This window comes from Pygocentrus nattereri, chromosome 3, assembly GCF_015220715.1.
Source record: "Pygocentrus nattereri isolate fPygNat1 chromosome 3, fPygNat1.pri, whole genome shotgun sequence".
NCBI lineage: Eukaryota > Metazoa > Chordata > Actinopteri > Characiformes > Serrasalmidae > Pygocentrus > Pygocentrus nattereri.
Window position 1 is genome coordinate 1497171 of NC_051213.1, and position 15160 is coordinate 1512330.

At 43.6% G+C, this 15160-nt stretch overlaps 2 protein-coding genes across 14 annotated transcripts in view; one reads left to right on the forward strand and one right to left on the reverse strand.

Moving 5' to 3' along the window:
- LOC108414953 (NACHT, LRR and PYD domains-containing protein 12-like) overlaps positions 1 to 5076 on the reverse strand; it is a 20775-nt gene extending 15699 nt beyond the window's left edge. For 12 of the 13 annotated variants that reach the window (XM_037536978.1, XM_037536977.1, XM_037536973.1 and 9 more), the window contains exons 1-4: positions 4813 to 5076; positions 4169 to 4250; positions 1332 to 1439; positions 321 to 851 (exon numbers count right to left, since the gene is read on the reverse strand). In XM_037536978.1, the coding sequence (XP_037392875.1) occupies positions 321 to 851; positions 1332 to 1439; positions 4169 to 4218 (689 nt within the window). In that variant the 5' untranslated portion in view covers positions 4219 to 4250; positions 4813 to 5076. Of the gene's footprint in view, positions 1 to 320; positions 852 to 1331; positions 1440 to 4168; positions 4772 to 4812 lie in introns of those variants that run through there. The other variant, XM_037536967.1, reaches the window with a different exon arrangement.
- Positions 5077 to 5124: 48 nt separating this feature from the next.
- LOC119263081 lies at positions 5125 to 9648 on the forward strand. Its single transcript, XM_037536996.1, has 3 exons — positions 5125 to 5177; positions 5643 to 5716; positions 7428 to 9648. The coding sequence occupies exons 2-3, from the start codon at positions 5709 to 5711 to the stop codon at positions 8944 to 8946; spliced, it is 1527 nt and encodes a 508-aa protein (XP_037392893.1). The 5' UTR covers positions 5125 to 5177; positions 5643 to 5708; the 3' UTR covers positions 8947 to 9648.
- Positions 9649 to 15160: the final 5512 nt, after the last annotated feature.

Sequence of the window (15160 nt, forward strand, 5' to 3'; positions counted from 1 at the left end):
TACAATCTGGAAGATTCTATCAGTGTTCTGTCCCTGAGAACCTGCATCTCATTTACTATCTCGCTCAGAGTAACTGCACATACGGATGGTGAACAGCACATTTCATAGTTTTATTCCAGAACTCATTACTGTACAGCTGTACACTGGACTAGTGCAGTACTAGCGTATATTGTGTATATGTGTATATTCAGAGTCAGTGCATATATATATATATATATATATATATATATATATATATATATATGTATTTCTTTTTGTATAGATTGTCCTAAGTGTTCTAAGAATCTGGCTGCAGAATCAACTTAATGATAATAACTTACTCTGGTGAACTGCTGAACTGAAACGGGACCCCCATGGACTGGTCACTCTTCATAGACACAGAGCTGGGCTCTTCTGCCCCTCTGCTGAACTGAAACGGGACCCGCATGGACTGGTCACTCTTCATAGACACAGAGCTGGGCTCTTCTGCCCCTCTGCTGAACTGAAACGGGACCCCCATGGACTGGTCACTCTTCATAGACACAGAGCTGGGCTCTTCTGCCCCTCTGCTGAACTGAAACGGGACCCGCATGGACTGGTCACTCTTCATAGACACAGAGCTGGGCTCTTCTGCCCCTCTGCTGAACTGAAACGGGACCCCCATGGACTGGTCACTCTTCATAGACACAGAGCTGGGCTCTTCTGCCCCTCTGCTGAACTGAAACGGGACCCGCATGGACTGGTCACTCTTCATAGACACAGAGCTGGGCTCTTCTGCCCCTCTGCTGAACTGAAACGGGACCCCCATGGACTGGTCACTCTTCATAGACACAGAACTGGACATTGGAGAACCTGCTCTCTCAGTCTGCAATCTGGAAACATCACATACAATACAAACCAACACCTTTCTTACTCAACTCTTTACATTTTTACTCTTTCAAAGCCGATATTCAATGTTTCTATTCTTTTTTAGAAATAAAAAAGATTTTAAAGTGAAAAAAGAGAAATTATAGTGAATATATTATGAAACAATAGGCATTATTTTATATATGTGTATAACGGGTAAAAGGTCTTCTCTGTTTACATGCACTTGATGACGAGTTCATGTCCAGCCCGACAGAGCAGATAAACAGAAAGGCATTGAGAAAGAGGATTTGGGACAATGTGTCTGAATCTCTGTCTTTTTCTTGGAACCACAGATTACTGTTGATGTGTATACGGCAGTAGTTCTCAAACAGGTCCTCAGGCACCCCCAGATATGTATGGTCTATCCCTATGTGCTACATGCTGGGTTAGGGAAATGTCTAGGGGTCCCTAAGGTTTGATAAACAATGCTGCATGGTGTGATTTACCCTGGGTCAGAGGCTCCTCCGTCACTGCTGAAGCTGTCCGGATCAGACGTTGACCGACGCCTCTTCACGGACGAACTGCTGGGTTCTGGAGATCCTGCACGCTTTACCCTGAGAGCAGTCATCATGATTAGCACTGATGGTACTATCCCCCTGCTGATCCTTAGCCTTTAATCATTTAATGCTGAGTATGGGCTGATCAGATGTTTGTCATTTTCTAGATAATACAACCAACAGTGGACATTACAATTCTGCGGCGAGTGAGGATGTGGTTTAGCTGGTTCAGCATGGGTTACAAGAGGGAGGAGGGGCTGTGGAAATGGCCGGACAATTGACAATCAGACTGATCAAATATGATTGATCTATTGAATTTGGCTATCATTTACTTTAAAACTGCATAGTGGTACAGAGTCTGAACGGATAGAGTGTGAAACGGTTCTGTACACAGTTTGACTGGAAAAGCTCTAAAAACTCAAGCCATTCAGTACAGAGTCAGTTTAACTGCGGACCCCCTGATGAGCTGATATAAGATATCAAAATATCCTAATTATTAGGATTATTATAATCATAAATGGTCTAGCAGTTGTACTCTGAATGGTAAAATTCGAACAAGCGGCTGGCGAAAAAAAAAGTTGACTTGAGCTTCATGAAGAGTTGATAGGCATGATACGAGCAGGTTGCTCTGTTTCTGTGTGACAGGTGAGGAACAGCTTATTCTAGCTATTTCTGGCAGAGTGTGATCTGGAGTAGGTCTGTGAAACATCTGTGTTATTATGTGGTAAAATGCTCTAACACTAATCCTCTAACTTGCACACAGTGGTCCGCTTCTTTCTTTTGGTTTTTATAGCAGAACTGATAGTGCATGTGGCTCACACACATCAAGTACATGAAGTTTAAACTGGCTTCTTATTCACCAGCTTTTTCGTCTAATTTCCATTCCACCTTAAATTAATGTAACTGCTGCACCATTTAAGGTGGAACAGGAAATTTAGATAAAACGCCAGACAATAAGAAGCCAACTGGGCTTTATTTTTCTTTCTTTGTCACTTAAAAAAAAAGATAAACATATTGCCAAAGTAATGTAATCTCAAATTAACCTAATATAAACCTAATGTTGCTGACATTAGTACCTGGACACTGCCTGCCCTTCTCAAAAGCTTCGTTGGAGGGGCTCTGCTTCACTCTGGCTCCAGCTGGGGAGACTTTCTGTGGTACCTCACTCTTTTCTAACGGTCTGGGCTGCAGCTGGTCATGCTCTGCTGTGTGGCGAAGTTTCGGGTGTCTAATCAGGTTTGTGGTATTGCCACCGGATTTAACTTTCGACACTCAGCACATTTTGCCGTGTTTACGGGAGTGAAGTAATTCCAAACCGTGTTCCTTGTTTTACCACAGGCCGCTGTAACCGTGTCGTCATTTTGTAGTCGGCTCCGTGCTCTCATGCTCGTATGAGGCACTCCAGGTCTAAAAGGAATTTCTCTGGGAGTGATAATGTGATAATCAAAATGTTCCAAAGCTGAAACTTCTGTCCTATGAACATTCTTATTCTTCGGATATCACTGGATCCTCTGAATTATGAGGTTGTTAAAGAGTTGAGTGTTGGTACATGTGAGCTAAAGCTGCTGCGCACCGAGTTGGTGTCGTTAGACTGGCAGCCTCTTTAAAACTCTGCAAACCAGCACGCTTGGCATGTGTGATTTTCTGTGTACAGACTGAGGGCAGATGAAAAGAAATCAGGACAAATATTGGTAGATAAATAAATATAGCAAATATTTAAAAATGACAAATACTGATGCTGCAACAGACGTTGGATGTGGTAGACTAAATAGAAATGATTAGAGTTATAAACACTAAACTGAGACAGACAGGCCTATACGCATTTAACTGAGGCGGGCAGACAGGGACTAGAAAAAGCAGACCCAATATTTCCATATATGGGATAACGTGAACTCCACTCTAGACACAATGAAAGGAGAATTTGTAGGGAGACACCTCGAAGGTCAGAAAGAGAGAGGAACACTGCCTTTACAGTAGAAGTTAGCTGGGAATGGGAAGGCTGGCTGATAAGGGTTGGTAAGAACCGGTCTTTGAGCCAAATTAATGAAGTGTTTCAAACCACGGACACAGGGAGGACAGGGAGGAGAGGGAGGAGAGGGAGGACAGGGAGGACAGGGAGGCCTGACAAAACAAGGCAGAGAAAATGAATAAAAAAACATCTTGAGCTGGGTGAGAAATAAGGGTTCCTTAAAAAAGCTAGAAAAACAGTTCTACTGGTATCCAAGGTGATTTCAGGATGTATCAAAAGTGGGCGGAGCGATGATCTCACCCCCAGGAGGGGTGAAGAGGTCGCTCATCTTTGGGTATAAGACGTAATGTGTCTGTATTGTCTGTATATTTTGGCTTTCGGGCGCCAACTTGTCACATTTGAACTAATAAAGACGGCTTTTCTCTCCTTCGAGCCGAACCTGCGGCCGGAGTTTGGTGTTTCATCTGACTTTGACTTTTTTGCAAAGATTGACTTTTCAGTTTTCTTTAACTTTTGCAAGAACACTTTTCCAATTCTTTTAACTTGCCACTCTTTTCATATTAGAAAACAGATGAAATTAAAAGTCAAACTTTGATTGAACTTTAATGAATCGGGAACTTCGGAGCGGAGGACGGGGAGCTCTTTGGTCCCGACACATCCTTCTAAATAAATGAAGAAATCATGGCCGGATCGAAAGTATGGATGTTTAGCCATGGATCCCACCATCCTTATTCCACACTGCAGACACTTTGCCATGTCATTTCGGCAACAACAACAACTGATTAATGGAGATGAATTGTGATATAAAGTTACTCACTTTGGGTCAGAGGTTCCTCCTCCACTGCTGGAACTATGAGGATCCATCATGGAGCTTTAATCTTCAAACCCACACAGGCACTCTGTGAACAGTTCAACCAAAAATACATCCATGATATCAGTGCTGTCCTCCTGCTTGGTCTACTGGACAAACAGCGGTACTGCCCTTTACTGCCTGTACTTTTAGACCCAGCCCTGTTCACAGTCCCGGGTAGGAGGCTCAGCCAACCAGCCCAGTGATATCACATGTGTAGGCGTGAGGGTCCGATATAAGGTGGCTGGATCGCTCTTAGTTTGGAAAGGAAGGAGGATGGAGACGGATTTCTCTCCAGCAGCGTCCGTTTATTATCACTCGAGCCTCACGGTCTCGGTCTTCACTCTTCTCTTTTACACAACTTCCTGTTTTTCCCCACATCATGTGATTTCCCCAAACCAATCACAAGACAGAACAGATATTTGTGACAATAACGAAGAATAATTTTCTAAAGTGTTGCTAGAATTTAAACGTTCAAACTACCACTCAATCCACCAGCCCGACTTCAGCTCTTACACATGTGTATTATATGTACAATGAAAGCAGTTAAACCACATTAAAGTCCCATTTACAGCGTTTCTTTGCGGTCATGCCTGTTTACAAATGCTTGCCTGGTTGTGGTCCCTCGTCGGCCGTCTGGAAATGACTAGCAGTTTAATCCACCTCTGAGTTTAGATAAGGCCAGCTTTGCTGGTGAACACAGACACGTGTTCCTGCCTTAATGTCCATTCGAATATTCCAAAATGATGTTGTGGTCTTCCCATGTTAGGTCCTACACGCTGGTCTGAGTGATCTTCTCTGCTCCTACAGCTCCGTCTGCTCCTACAGCTCCGCCTGCTCCTACAGCTCCAGCTGCTCCACTTTACTTTCGGTTTACCTCAGATCATTTAGGTCCACCCAAACTTCCCTCGCAGATGATTCACCAGCCTTCTGACGCCTTGTAGGAAAGGTTTCTCCGTGTGGCTGTTTTAGGCAAGTAAGTAACTTATTAACTAATCCTTATTTACAAGTGGGTCATTCTCCATTTGGAGTGGGAAACCATGTCACAAAGGTTGGAGGGCTAAAAAAAAAGCCTAAAATATTAGGGACAATTCCAAGAGTCAGTATATACATTTTCACAGTTAACCTAAGATTAAAACCACATTTTCCTTATGATTTCTTTGATTTTACTTTTTTAAATCATATTTCAAAGGCGCTTTACATATGTAAAATAGCTCGTCACATAACCAATTTTCAACACTTGAGCAAACATTTTTAGTGTAAAGAAATATTTTAAAAGGTTTAACTTTTGAGATTTCATAAAACAGATCCAGATTTACTATATACATGATTAACATCACACTACATTAAAGAAATATGTATATTATTTTAAAAAATATTTTTGTCACAAAGATTTTGATCACTGGTGTTATCAAGACTCTTCTATTATATTTTATCATAGATATTTTTAGCTCTGTTAAACTGCTTCCCTGGGTCACAGGTCATCAAAGAATAAGCATCTCAAGGCATGAGAAGGTGAGTCCATACTTGCTCATTTTATTTTATTAATTCAATGATAATTCTGTTTATCAGGTAGCACATAACTTCTTTGTGTCACTGGTGTTATGTGCTTTAATTGTTAAAAAATTGATTTTTTGTCAAATATATCACCATATGTCTTTTATTTCATTGATTTTAAGTAGTTGCACATGGTCTCTTGACTGCCAATGAGGCAGCCATTTCACAAAATCCTCCATTTTAACTAAAATGTCACTGGTGTCACAGTCACTGGTGTTATGTCATATTCATGTAACACCAGTGACATGTTGTGACACCAGTGACTAATGTTAATTTCATGAATGATCACAACACTTGAAAAACTATATGAAAGTGTGATCAATATTTTATTTTAAAAATAAAACATTTTGGTAAGTATTTAAGTCTGTTAATGCTTATTTTGTCATTTTGCTATCATAGCTAGGTATGGCCAGACAGAGTGCAGCAGAGAGACAGCGGCTGTATAGGCAGCGTAGAGATGCAGATCCAGAACGTAGGGCTGCTTACCTGGTAAAAAAGCAAGAGAAATACAGGAGAGACATTGAACAGAATAAAAGAAAACTAATAGGGGATCTCTCAGAGAGGGGGAAACGTCACGAAAGAAAAAGATGGCGAGAAAGGCAGGCAAGGCATAGAGCACAGTTAAGGGCAGCACCAGCCACTGTAACTCCAACCCCCCGAGCCACACCAGACACTGAACCTAACTCAGGGTTAGTTGCAAGATTAAGCACTGTTTGTATTATGTCAGTATTTAATTATTTGACCCTGCAATGGACTGGTGCCTTGTTCAGGGGTATTCATGCCTTGCACCCAATAATTCAGAGTAGGCTCCAAACCCACTGAGACCCTGACTAGGAAGAAGTGGAAGGATGATGGATAGATGTTATTTCTTATTGCAGTTATTATTACATGTTTTTGCAACCATACATTTTGTGTAACTATTTCTAATGCAAACAAGACAATTTGATTGAAAATGTTCAGATCAAGTTTAAGTTAAGCTTTTGTTTGTGTTTAAAGTTAAACACTTTTCTTTTTTCAATAGACAGCAACACTATGGGAGGAAAGTAGTTACAAAGCAAAAGTGGAAGTGCTATCAAAGAATAAAACAGTTGGAAATAGAACTGAAGAAGACCACTCAACTTTATGCCAAAATTAGACAGAGATACCGCCGTGCAGTTACAAATACTAAAAAGGAAAAAAACACAAACAGTCCACAGAAGAATGCAGAAGCACTACTAAAGGGGTCATCTGTTCATTCCCCTGTGAAGAGGACCTTAACTTTCCATTTTGCCCTTGTGAGAAGTCTGCAGGAAAAGTATCGCAATGCAAAACAAGAAAAAGAAAAGCAACTTTATGCTCGATTATTTACTTCCAATTTGTTGAAAAAGTATCGCATGCAATCTCTGTGTGAGAAAAATCTAGGGTTCTCCTACAGACAATGGAAATTTGGAAATGTGGAAAGTGCAGAATTTCCCAGGACTAGAAATACAGCTTCTCAGGCTAAGAAAAGATCAGTGAAGATGTTTTTTCTACGTGATGATGTGAGCAGGATGACCACTGGAACAAAGAACACAATTACCCTAAGGAAGGTTAAAAAGCAGCGACGACTTCTTTGTGACACCCTTCTAAATCTGCATAGGAGATTTTTGGCAGAAAGTCCTGATACAGTGTCCTATCCCTTCTTTTGCAGACAAAGACCTTTTTGGGTCATGCATCCAACTGAAGCTGACAGGAACACCTGTCAATGTAAAACTCACGAAAACCTCCAATACATGGCAGAAAGTCTTTACAATCAAGGCTTGTTACAAACTAAAAATCTGGATGAGATGGCAGATGCTATAGTTTGTGACACAAAGAGCAAAATATGTGCATATTCAGAGTGTCCAGAATGCCGTGTGACAACATTTCAAATGATAAAGAGTCCATCAAATGAAAGCATTTCGGTGACACAGTGGGTCCTTGAAAAGATTGGAGATGCTAGCCATGACAAAATGACCGTTTCTGTTAAAAAGGAGATGGTCACCACAGAAGATGCTCTGGTGACACAGTTCCAGGAGAGGCTTGCTCATTACAGACGACACCTCTTCAACATCAGATGGCAATATGGAACATATCGGCAGGTGAGAGAGAATTTGCAAGAAACTGACGCTTTAATCCATGTCGACTTTAGCGAGAATTACAACTGCAAATACTCACAAGAGATTCAGTCTGTGCACTTTGGTGGATCCCACCAGCAGGCTACACTGCACACTGGAGTTCTCTACATCAAAGCGGAACAGCCCATCATCCCTTTCTGCTCCATCTCGCCAAGCCGCCAACATGATCCTCCAGCCATCTGGGCTCATCTTTCACCTATTCTTACCCAGCTGAGGGAGCGCTGTCCAGGTGTCACCAGACTACATTTTTTCAGTGACGGACCAGCCACGCAGTATAAGCAGAAGGCTAACTTTTACATGCTGTCCACTGAGCCATTTAAGATGGGCTTTAAGGAGACAAGCTGGCATTTCTTTGAGGCCAGCCATGGTAAAGGTGCACCAGATGGCATTGGTGGCTCCTTGAAAAGAACTGCAGACAGTCTAGTGCACCATGGAACAGACATTCCAGATGCTGAATCCCTGTTCCTTCAGCTCAAACAGAAGACGTCTTCAGTGGAGCTGTTCTTTGTGTCACCAGAAGACGTGGAAAAAATGGGACAACGCATTGTGAACGGACCTCCACTTGTAACTATTAAAGGCACGATGAGGATGCACCAGGTGATCAGTGTGGTCCAAGAAAGCATCAAATACAGGGATATCAGCTGTGTATGCAAAATGATGGATGGAGTCCTTGACTGCCCATGCTATGGCCTTCAAGAGTTCACATTTGCCAGAAGTGAAAGTCAACAAGAAGACTATACCATTGAAAGGTCTGCCCCTGCTTTACTCCGTCCAGAAGTAATCTCAAAAGTGCACATTGGCCAGTGGTGTATAGTAAACTATGATGCAGATCCTTATCCTGGCATCATTCTTGAAGTGGAGGCACACAACATAAAAGTAAAATGTATGCACCGAAATGGAGTTAATAAATTCTTCTGGCCCAGCCCAAGGGAAGATGTCAGCTGGTATGGGGATGATCAAATTGTGTGTTTTATTCCTGAGCCAGTCGCTCTGAACAAAAGGTCAGTTCAGATTGACAAAAAAATCTGGCACTATTTAGAGAAGCATTTGTAAAACCTCCTTCACTCATCTGCCCTGGTGTTCGCTGAAGAGAGCAAATATATGGGGAATTTTTGCAGATTTAATTATCTATTCATTTGTTATGAAAAAATGTGCTGACTTTCAATGTATTTGATGAATTTGAATGCAAAATGTTCTGCTAAAATATGATAAAATGAACAATATACAAGATAAAAATGCTTACTTTACAGAAATGAAAGGTTAACATGATGTTTTTTGCTCATTTTGTAGTGCACTGATGTTTATTAAGTGAAATTGCTTGTTCAGTCACTGGTGTTACAGATGTGTTACCATGTGATGCTTGTTCTTTTTCATGATTTTTTTGTTATTAAAAGTATCCTGCATGAAATGTTAGAATCATTCATTTCTGCACTGTTTCTAATATCAGTAGTTAAATTTTCATGTTTATTGGACAAAAATGTATTATTGTTTTTTAAAAAATAGTATAGGAAGATGTCTTTAAGTATAAAGAAAGACCACTTTATTTTTGTTTTTTTCAGTGCTTGTGTATAAACATACTTTGGTAACATGTTAAGTTAAATGGAATTTCTTTATCACATTCAGTCACATTGTAATTTCAATTAAAAATAAATAAATTGATGACAAAATAAATTCTTCAAGATGGGGTAACACCAGTGACAAATTGACCAAAACTTTGCATTTTATGTCAAAATATATTAAAATCTATTTGGAATTAAGCTCTCCATTTTGCATATTTGGTAAGTGGAGTTGTTAATACACATTTTAAGGTTGTTTGTTTCTGTGACAAATTAAATTGATTTTTAAAAATGTATCCACTTGAATTCCCACTCCAAATGGAGAATGACCCCTCTGCTGCAGGAATCCCGCAGGTGGTTTTTATGACGAGAGTGGACCGTGCATGCCCACTGACGAAGAAAGATCTCCGCAGCATCTACAAAAGCAGGAAGATCAGGGAAAAAGTGGGTAACTTTGCTGCTGAGAGCTCGTGTTGACGTCCACGCAGAGATTCTCACTTACTGTGATGATAAACTAACAAATGAATCACTCTTTCTGTGTGTGTGTGTGTTTGTGTGTTTGTCTGTGTGTCTGTGTGTTTGTGTGTCTGTGTGTGTGTGTGTGTGTGTTTGTGTGTGTGTCTGTGTGTCTGTGTGTTTGTGTGTCTGTGTGTGTGTGTGTGTGTGTGTGTGTTTGTGTGTGTCTCTGTCCAGATGCAAGAGTGCAGCGTTGAGCTGGGTGTCCCAGTGAACTGCATCTTCCCTGTTTGGAACTATCACGAGGAGACGGATGTCAAAAAGGAGATAAACTGCCTGATGCTGCACGCCTTGACAAAGATCGTACACTTTGCTGACGACTACGTAGTCAAACGTTCTGAAAAACAAACATCTTGTAAAAAATAACTGTTCATCTGTTATGCAGCTCATTAACTATTGTACCTACAAAAATTACTGTAGTTACTGTAAACAGGAGTAGAACAAAGTAACCAGGCATGAAAAGAGTGATGACAAAGTGCTGTTACTCTAGTGATACTACTGTACTGACACTTCAGGACAAGTAAAAGTATTAATAAAGTAAATAAGTAGTTTTTTTATCCGCAATCCTAACCTGAAGATATTCCTGAGATGACATGGCTACATTATCGGAAATGATCTGTACAGACAAAACAAAAGCAAAATATATTAGATCAGAATTGTTTTTGAGACCGATCACAGTCATTTAAACATAAGATATGGGTTGACACCAGTGGTGTGAAGAAGCCAGCTAAAAGACACTCATATAACAAAGGCAACATATTTAAAGTTTAATAAATAGCCACCATTTTATTCTAAAACAGCAGAGTAAGAGGAAAATAGCACAACCATTTTCAAAAAAGTTGGGACACTGTAAAATGTTAATAAAAACAAAATGCAATGATGTGCAAATCATTTAAACCCTATTGAGGAATCCAAACCCTGACTTAACCAGAGGACCAGCCGTACGTCTGGAGAAGTGAAGTCCAGACAGGTACCGGACAGAAGAATGTTCTAAATACAGTCACACACACACACACACACACACACACACACACACACACACAGAGACACACACTACTGAAGATAATGACACAACACAACACTAAACACTTTACAGAGCAGCACATTTTTTACACATATTTTATTGACATTGGTACAAAGACAACAAATCAAGTGTTATTGTTTTTTGAAAATATAGGCCCGTATTGAATTTGATGCCAGCAACATATTCCATCAAACAAACAAAACAGGGGTGACAAAAGGCTGGTAAAGGTGAGTAATACTAAAAAACACCTGGTGGTTGATTGACAGCAGGTCAGTAACATGACTGGGTATAAAGAGCATCTCAGAGAGGCGGAGTCTTTCAGAAGTAAAGAGGAGGAGGGGTCACCACTCTGTGAAAGACGGCACCATCAAATAGAGCAACAACTCAAGAAGAACGTTCCTCAACATAAAACAGCAAAGAGCTTCTGCTTTTCATCGTCTACGGTGCAGAATATCATTAAAGACTCAGAGAATCTGGAGAAATCTGCACTCTGTGCATCGCGGAGATCGCACGGCAGCCTCCGGTAAGGCTAAGGGTGGAGGTGTGTGTGTGTTTGTAAACAACGCGTGGTGTAGAGACATACAGACCGTTTATAAGCACTGCTCACCAGACCTGGAGTTCCTGCTGTTAAAATGTCGTCCCTATTATTTACCAAGGGAATTCTGCGCAGTATTTTTAACATCTGTATATATTAATCCGCGGGCTAACTCTGCGGCAGCGCTCGGCAAACTCCATGACGTCATCAGCGCGTTAGAGACGGCTCACCCTGATGCCGTGTTTATCATTGCCGGTGATTTCAACCAGTGCAACTTACGGACTGTATTTCCGAAATATTTCCAACACGTGGACGTTCCAACTCGTGACAAAAACATCCTGGATCCCGTGTACAGTAATGTACGCGGTGCATACAGGGCTGCACCCCGCCCCCACTTTGGACTCTCAGACCACATCTCCTTGTTCATGTACCCGGCTTACAGACAAAGGCTGAAACAAACTCATCCGGTTACCAAAACAGTTCAAGTATGGTCTCCGGAGACTGAGAGCATACTGCAGGACTGTTTTGCTACGACAGACTGGGATGTGTTTAAAGCTGCAGCCACTATGGAGGACTCTTCTGTCAGCATTCAGGAATATGCTGAACACGTGTCTGGTTACATCAGCATGTGTGTGGATAGCATCGTGCCCACCACACAAGTGGAGAGGTTTCCCAACCAGAAGTCAGGTACGACACATGCTCTGTGCTCGCTCTCTTGCATACGGATCAGGCAATGAGACAGAGTACAAAGCTGCGAAGTACAGACTGAGGAAAGTCCCACCTCAAGTCCATCACCAACCCCCTTCTGGACCCCCTGCAGTTTGCCTACAGAGCCAACAGGTCTGTAGATGATGCCATAAACCTGGCCCTCCACTTCATCCTGCAGCATCTGGACTCCCCAAGAACCTACGCTAGGATCCTGTTTGTGGACTTCAGCTCTGCATTCAATACTATCCTTCCCACTCTGCTCCAGGACAAGCTCTCGCTGCTCCATGTGCCCGACTCCACCTGCAGGTGGATCACATACTTCCTCACGGACCGCAGTCAGCGAGTACGGCTGGGGAAGATTGTCTCGGACACGCGGACTTTAAGCACAGGATCTCCTCAGGGCTGTGTACTTTCCCCCCTGCTCTTCTCCCTGTACACCAACTGCTGACCTCCATCCATGACTCTGTCAAACTGATTAAGTTTGCGGACGACACCACCCTCATTGGACTCATCTCAGACGGTGATGAGTCTGCCTACAGGAAGGAGGTGGACCGGCTGGTGACCTGGTGCAGCAACAGCAACTTGGTGCTCAATGCCCAGAAGACAGTGGAGATGACTGTGGACTTCAGGAAAGCCACAAGCCCCCTGCCCCCCTTATCCTTACCGACACCCCCATCACCACTGTGGACTGTTACTGGTTCCTTGGCACCACCATCACCCAGGACCTCAAGTGGGAGCTGAACATCAGCTCCCTCATCAAGAAGGCTCAGCAGAGGATGTACTTTCTGCGGCAGCTGAGGAAAGCCAAACTGCCGGCCCAGCTGATGGTACAGTTCTACACGGCCATCATCGAGTCCATCCTCAGCTCCTCCATCACAGTGTGGTATACTGGGGCCACTGCCAGGGACAGACAAAGGCTGCAGCGCATTGTGCGCTCCGCTGAGAAGGTGATAGGCTGCAGCCTCCCATCTCTCCAAGACCTGTACGTCTCCAGGACTGTGGGGAGAGCGGATCGGGTTATAGCAGACCCTTCTCACCCCGCACACGGACTATTTGATCCACTCCCCTCGGGCAGGAGGCTTCGGTCCATTCGGACCAGAACCTCCCGCCACAGGAACAGTTTCTTCCCCTCTTCATGCCGAAGCAAATTCCTAGTCTGTGAATCCTGTTCATTGACAATGGCAATAAAACGTCTTCTGATTCTGATCACAGCAGCCAAGAGGCAGTACAGGGAGAAACTGGATGGCTTCTACTCCACTGCTGACTCCAGGCAGATGTGGCAAGGCCTACAACACATCACAGTGTACAGGACCATCACCAGCAACATCAGCTCCACAGACGCCTACCGGACGACCTCAACACCTTCTACACCCGCTTCGAAACCTCCAGCACTAGCACCGGGAGGTTCACACACACACAGCGCACACAACCCCTACCCCCCCTCTGTCAGTATCAACAGGCCAGCTCTGAGAAAGATCAACCCCCGCAAGGCACCAGGACCAGATGAGATCCCTGGGCGGGCCCTCAGAGCATGTGCGAACGAGCTGGCTAATGTACTGACCTCCATTTTCAATCTCTCTCTCAGCCAGAGCATTGTTCCCACCTGCTACAAAAGGACAGTCATTGTCCCCATTCCTAAGAAGAGCCCCCCCACCAGCCTGAATGACTACAGACCAGTAGCACTCACTCCAATCATTATGAAGTGCTTTGAGAGAGTGGTGCTGGCCCACATCCAAGACAGCATACCGGACACGCTGGACCCCCTGCAGTACGCTTACCGTCACAACAGATCCACCTCGGACGCAGTCGCTGCTGCCCTTCACTACTCCCTCTCCCACCTGGAAAACAAAGACTCCTACATCAGGATGCTCTTTGTTGACTACAGCTCAGCCTTCAATACGGTCATCCCACACAAACTCACCCACAAACTCTCCACACTCGGCCTGCACCCCACCCTCTGTGACTGGCTTCTGGACTTTCTGACTGGCAGGACCCAGTCTGTCAGGATCAGCAACAGGACTTCAGCCAGCATCACCACCTACATCGGCACTCCACAGGGCTGCGTCCTCAGCCCTATTCTCTACACTCTGTTCACCCATGACTGCGTCGCCTCCCACAAGGACAACATCATCCTGAAGTTTGCTGACGACACAGCAGTGATAGGACGTATCACTGGTGGAGATGAAGCAGCCTACAGGAGGGGGGTGACCAGACTGTTGTCATGGTGTGATGATAACAACCTCATCCTCAACACGGACAAGATGAAGGATCTGATAGTGGACATGAGGAAGGAGAGGAGACCTCATCGGCCACTTTTCATCCGGGAGCTCGAGGTGGAGAGGGTGAGCAGCTTTAAATACCTGGGTGTCCACATCAGTGAAGACCTCACATGGTCACTGAACACCAGGCAGCTAGTCAGAAAGGCTCAACAGCGGCTGTACTTCCTAAGGAGGCTGAGGAAGTTTGGGATGTCTCCGGTGATCCTCAGCAACTTCTACAACTGCGTCATTGAGAGCCTCCTGACCAGCTGCATCACCGTGTGGTACGGCAGCTTGACCGTGATGGACCGTAAATGCCTACAGAGAGTGGTGAAGACTGCAGAGAAGATCACCAATTCTCCACTGCACTCTCTGCAGAACATTTACAACCATAGAGTCCAAAGGAAGGCTGCCTCCATCATCAAAGACCCCACCCACCCCCCCAGCACGGACTGTTCAAACCTCTGCCCTCAGGCCGGAGGTATAGGAGTATGATGTGCAAGACCTCCAGGCTAAAGAACTCCTTCTTCCCCACCGCAATCAGAGTTCTGAATCAGAAATAACTATTCACACTTCGGTCTGCCAGACTTAGGTACAGACGTGTGATGTGTACCCCACTGGTAAAGAACTCTTTCCTCAAGAATAACCTGCACCTACTGTCACTTTAACT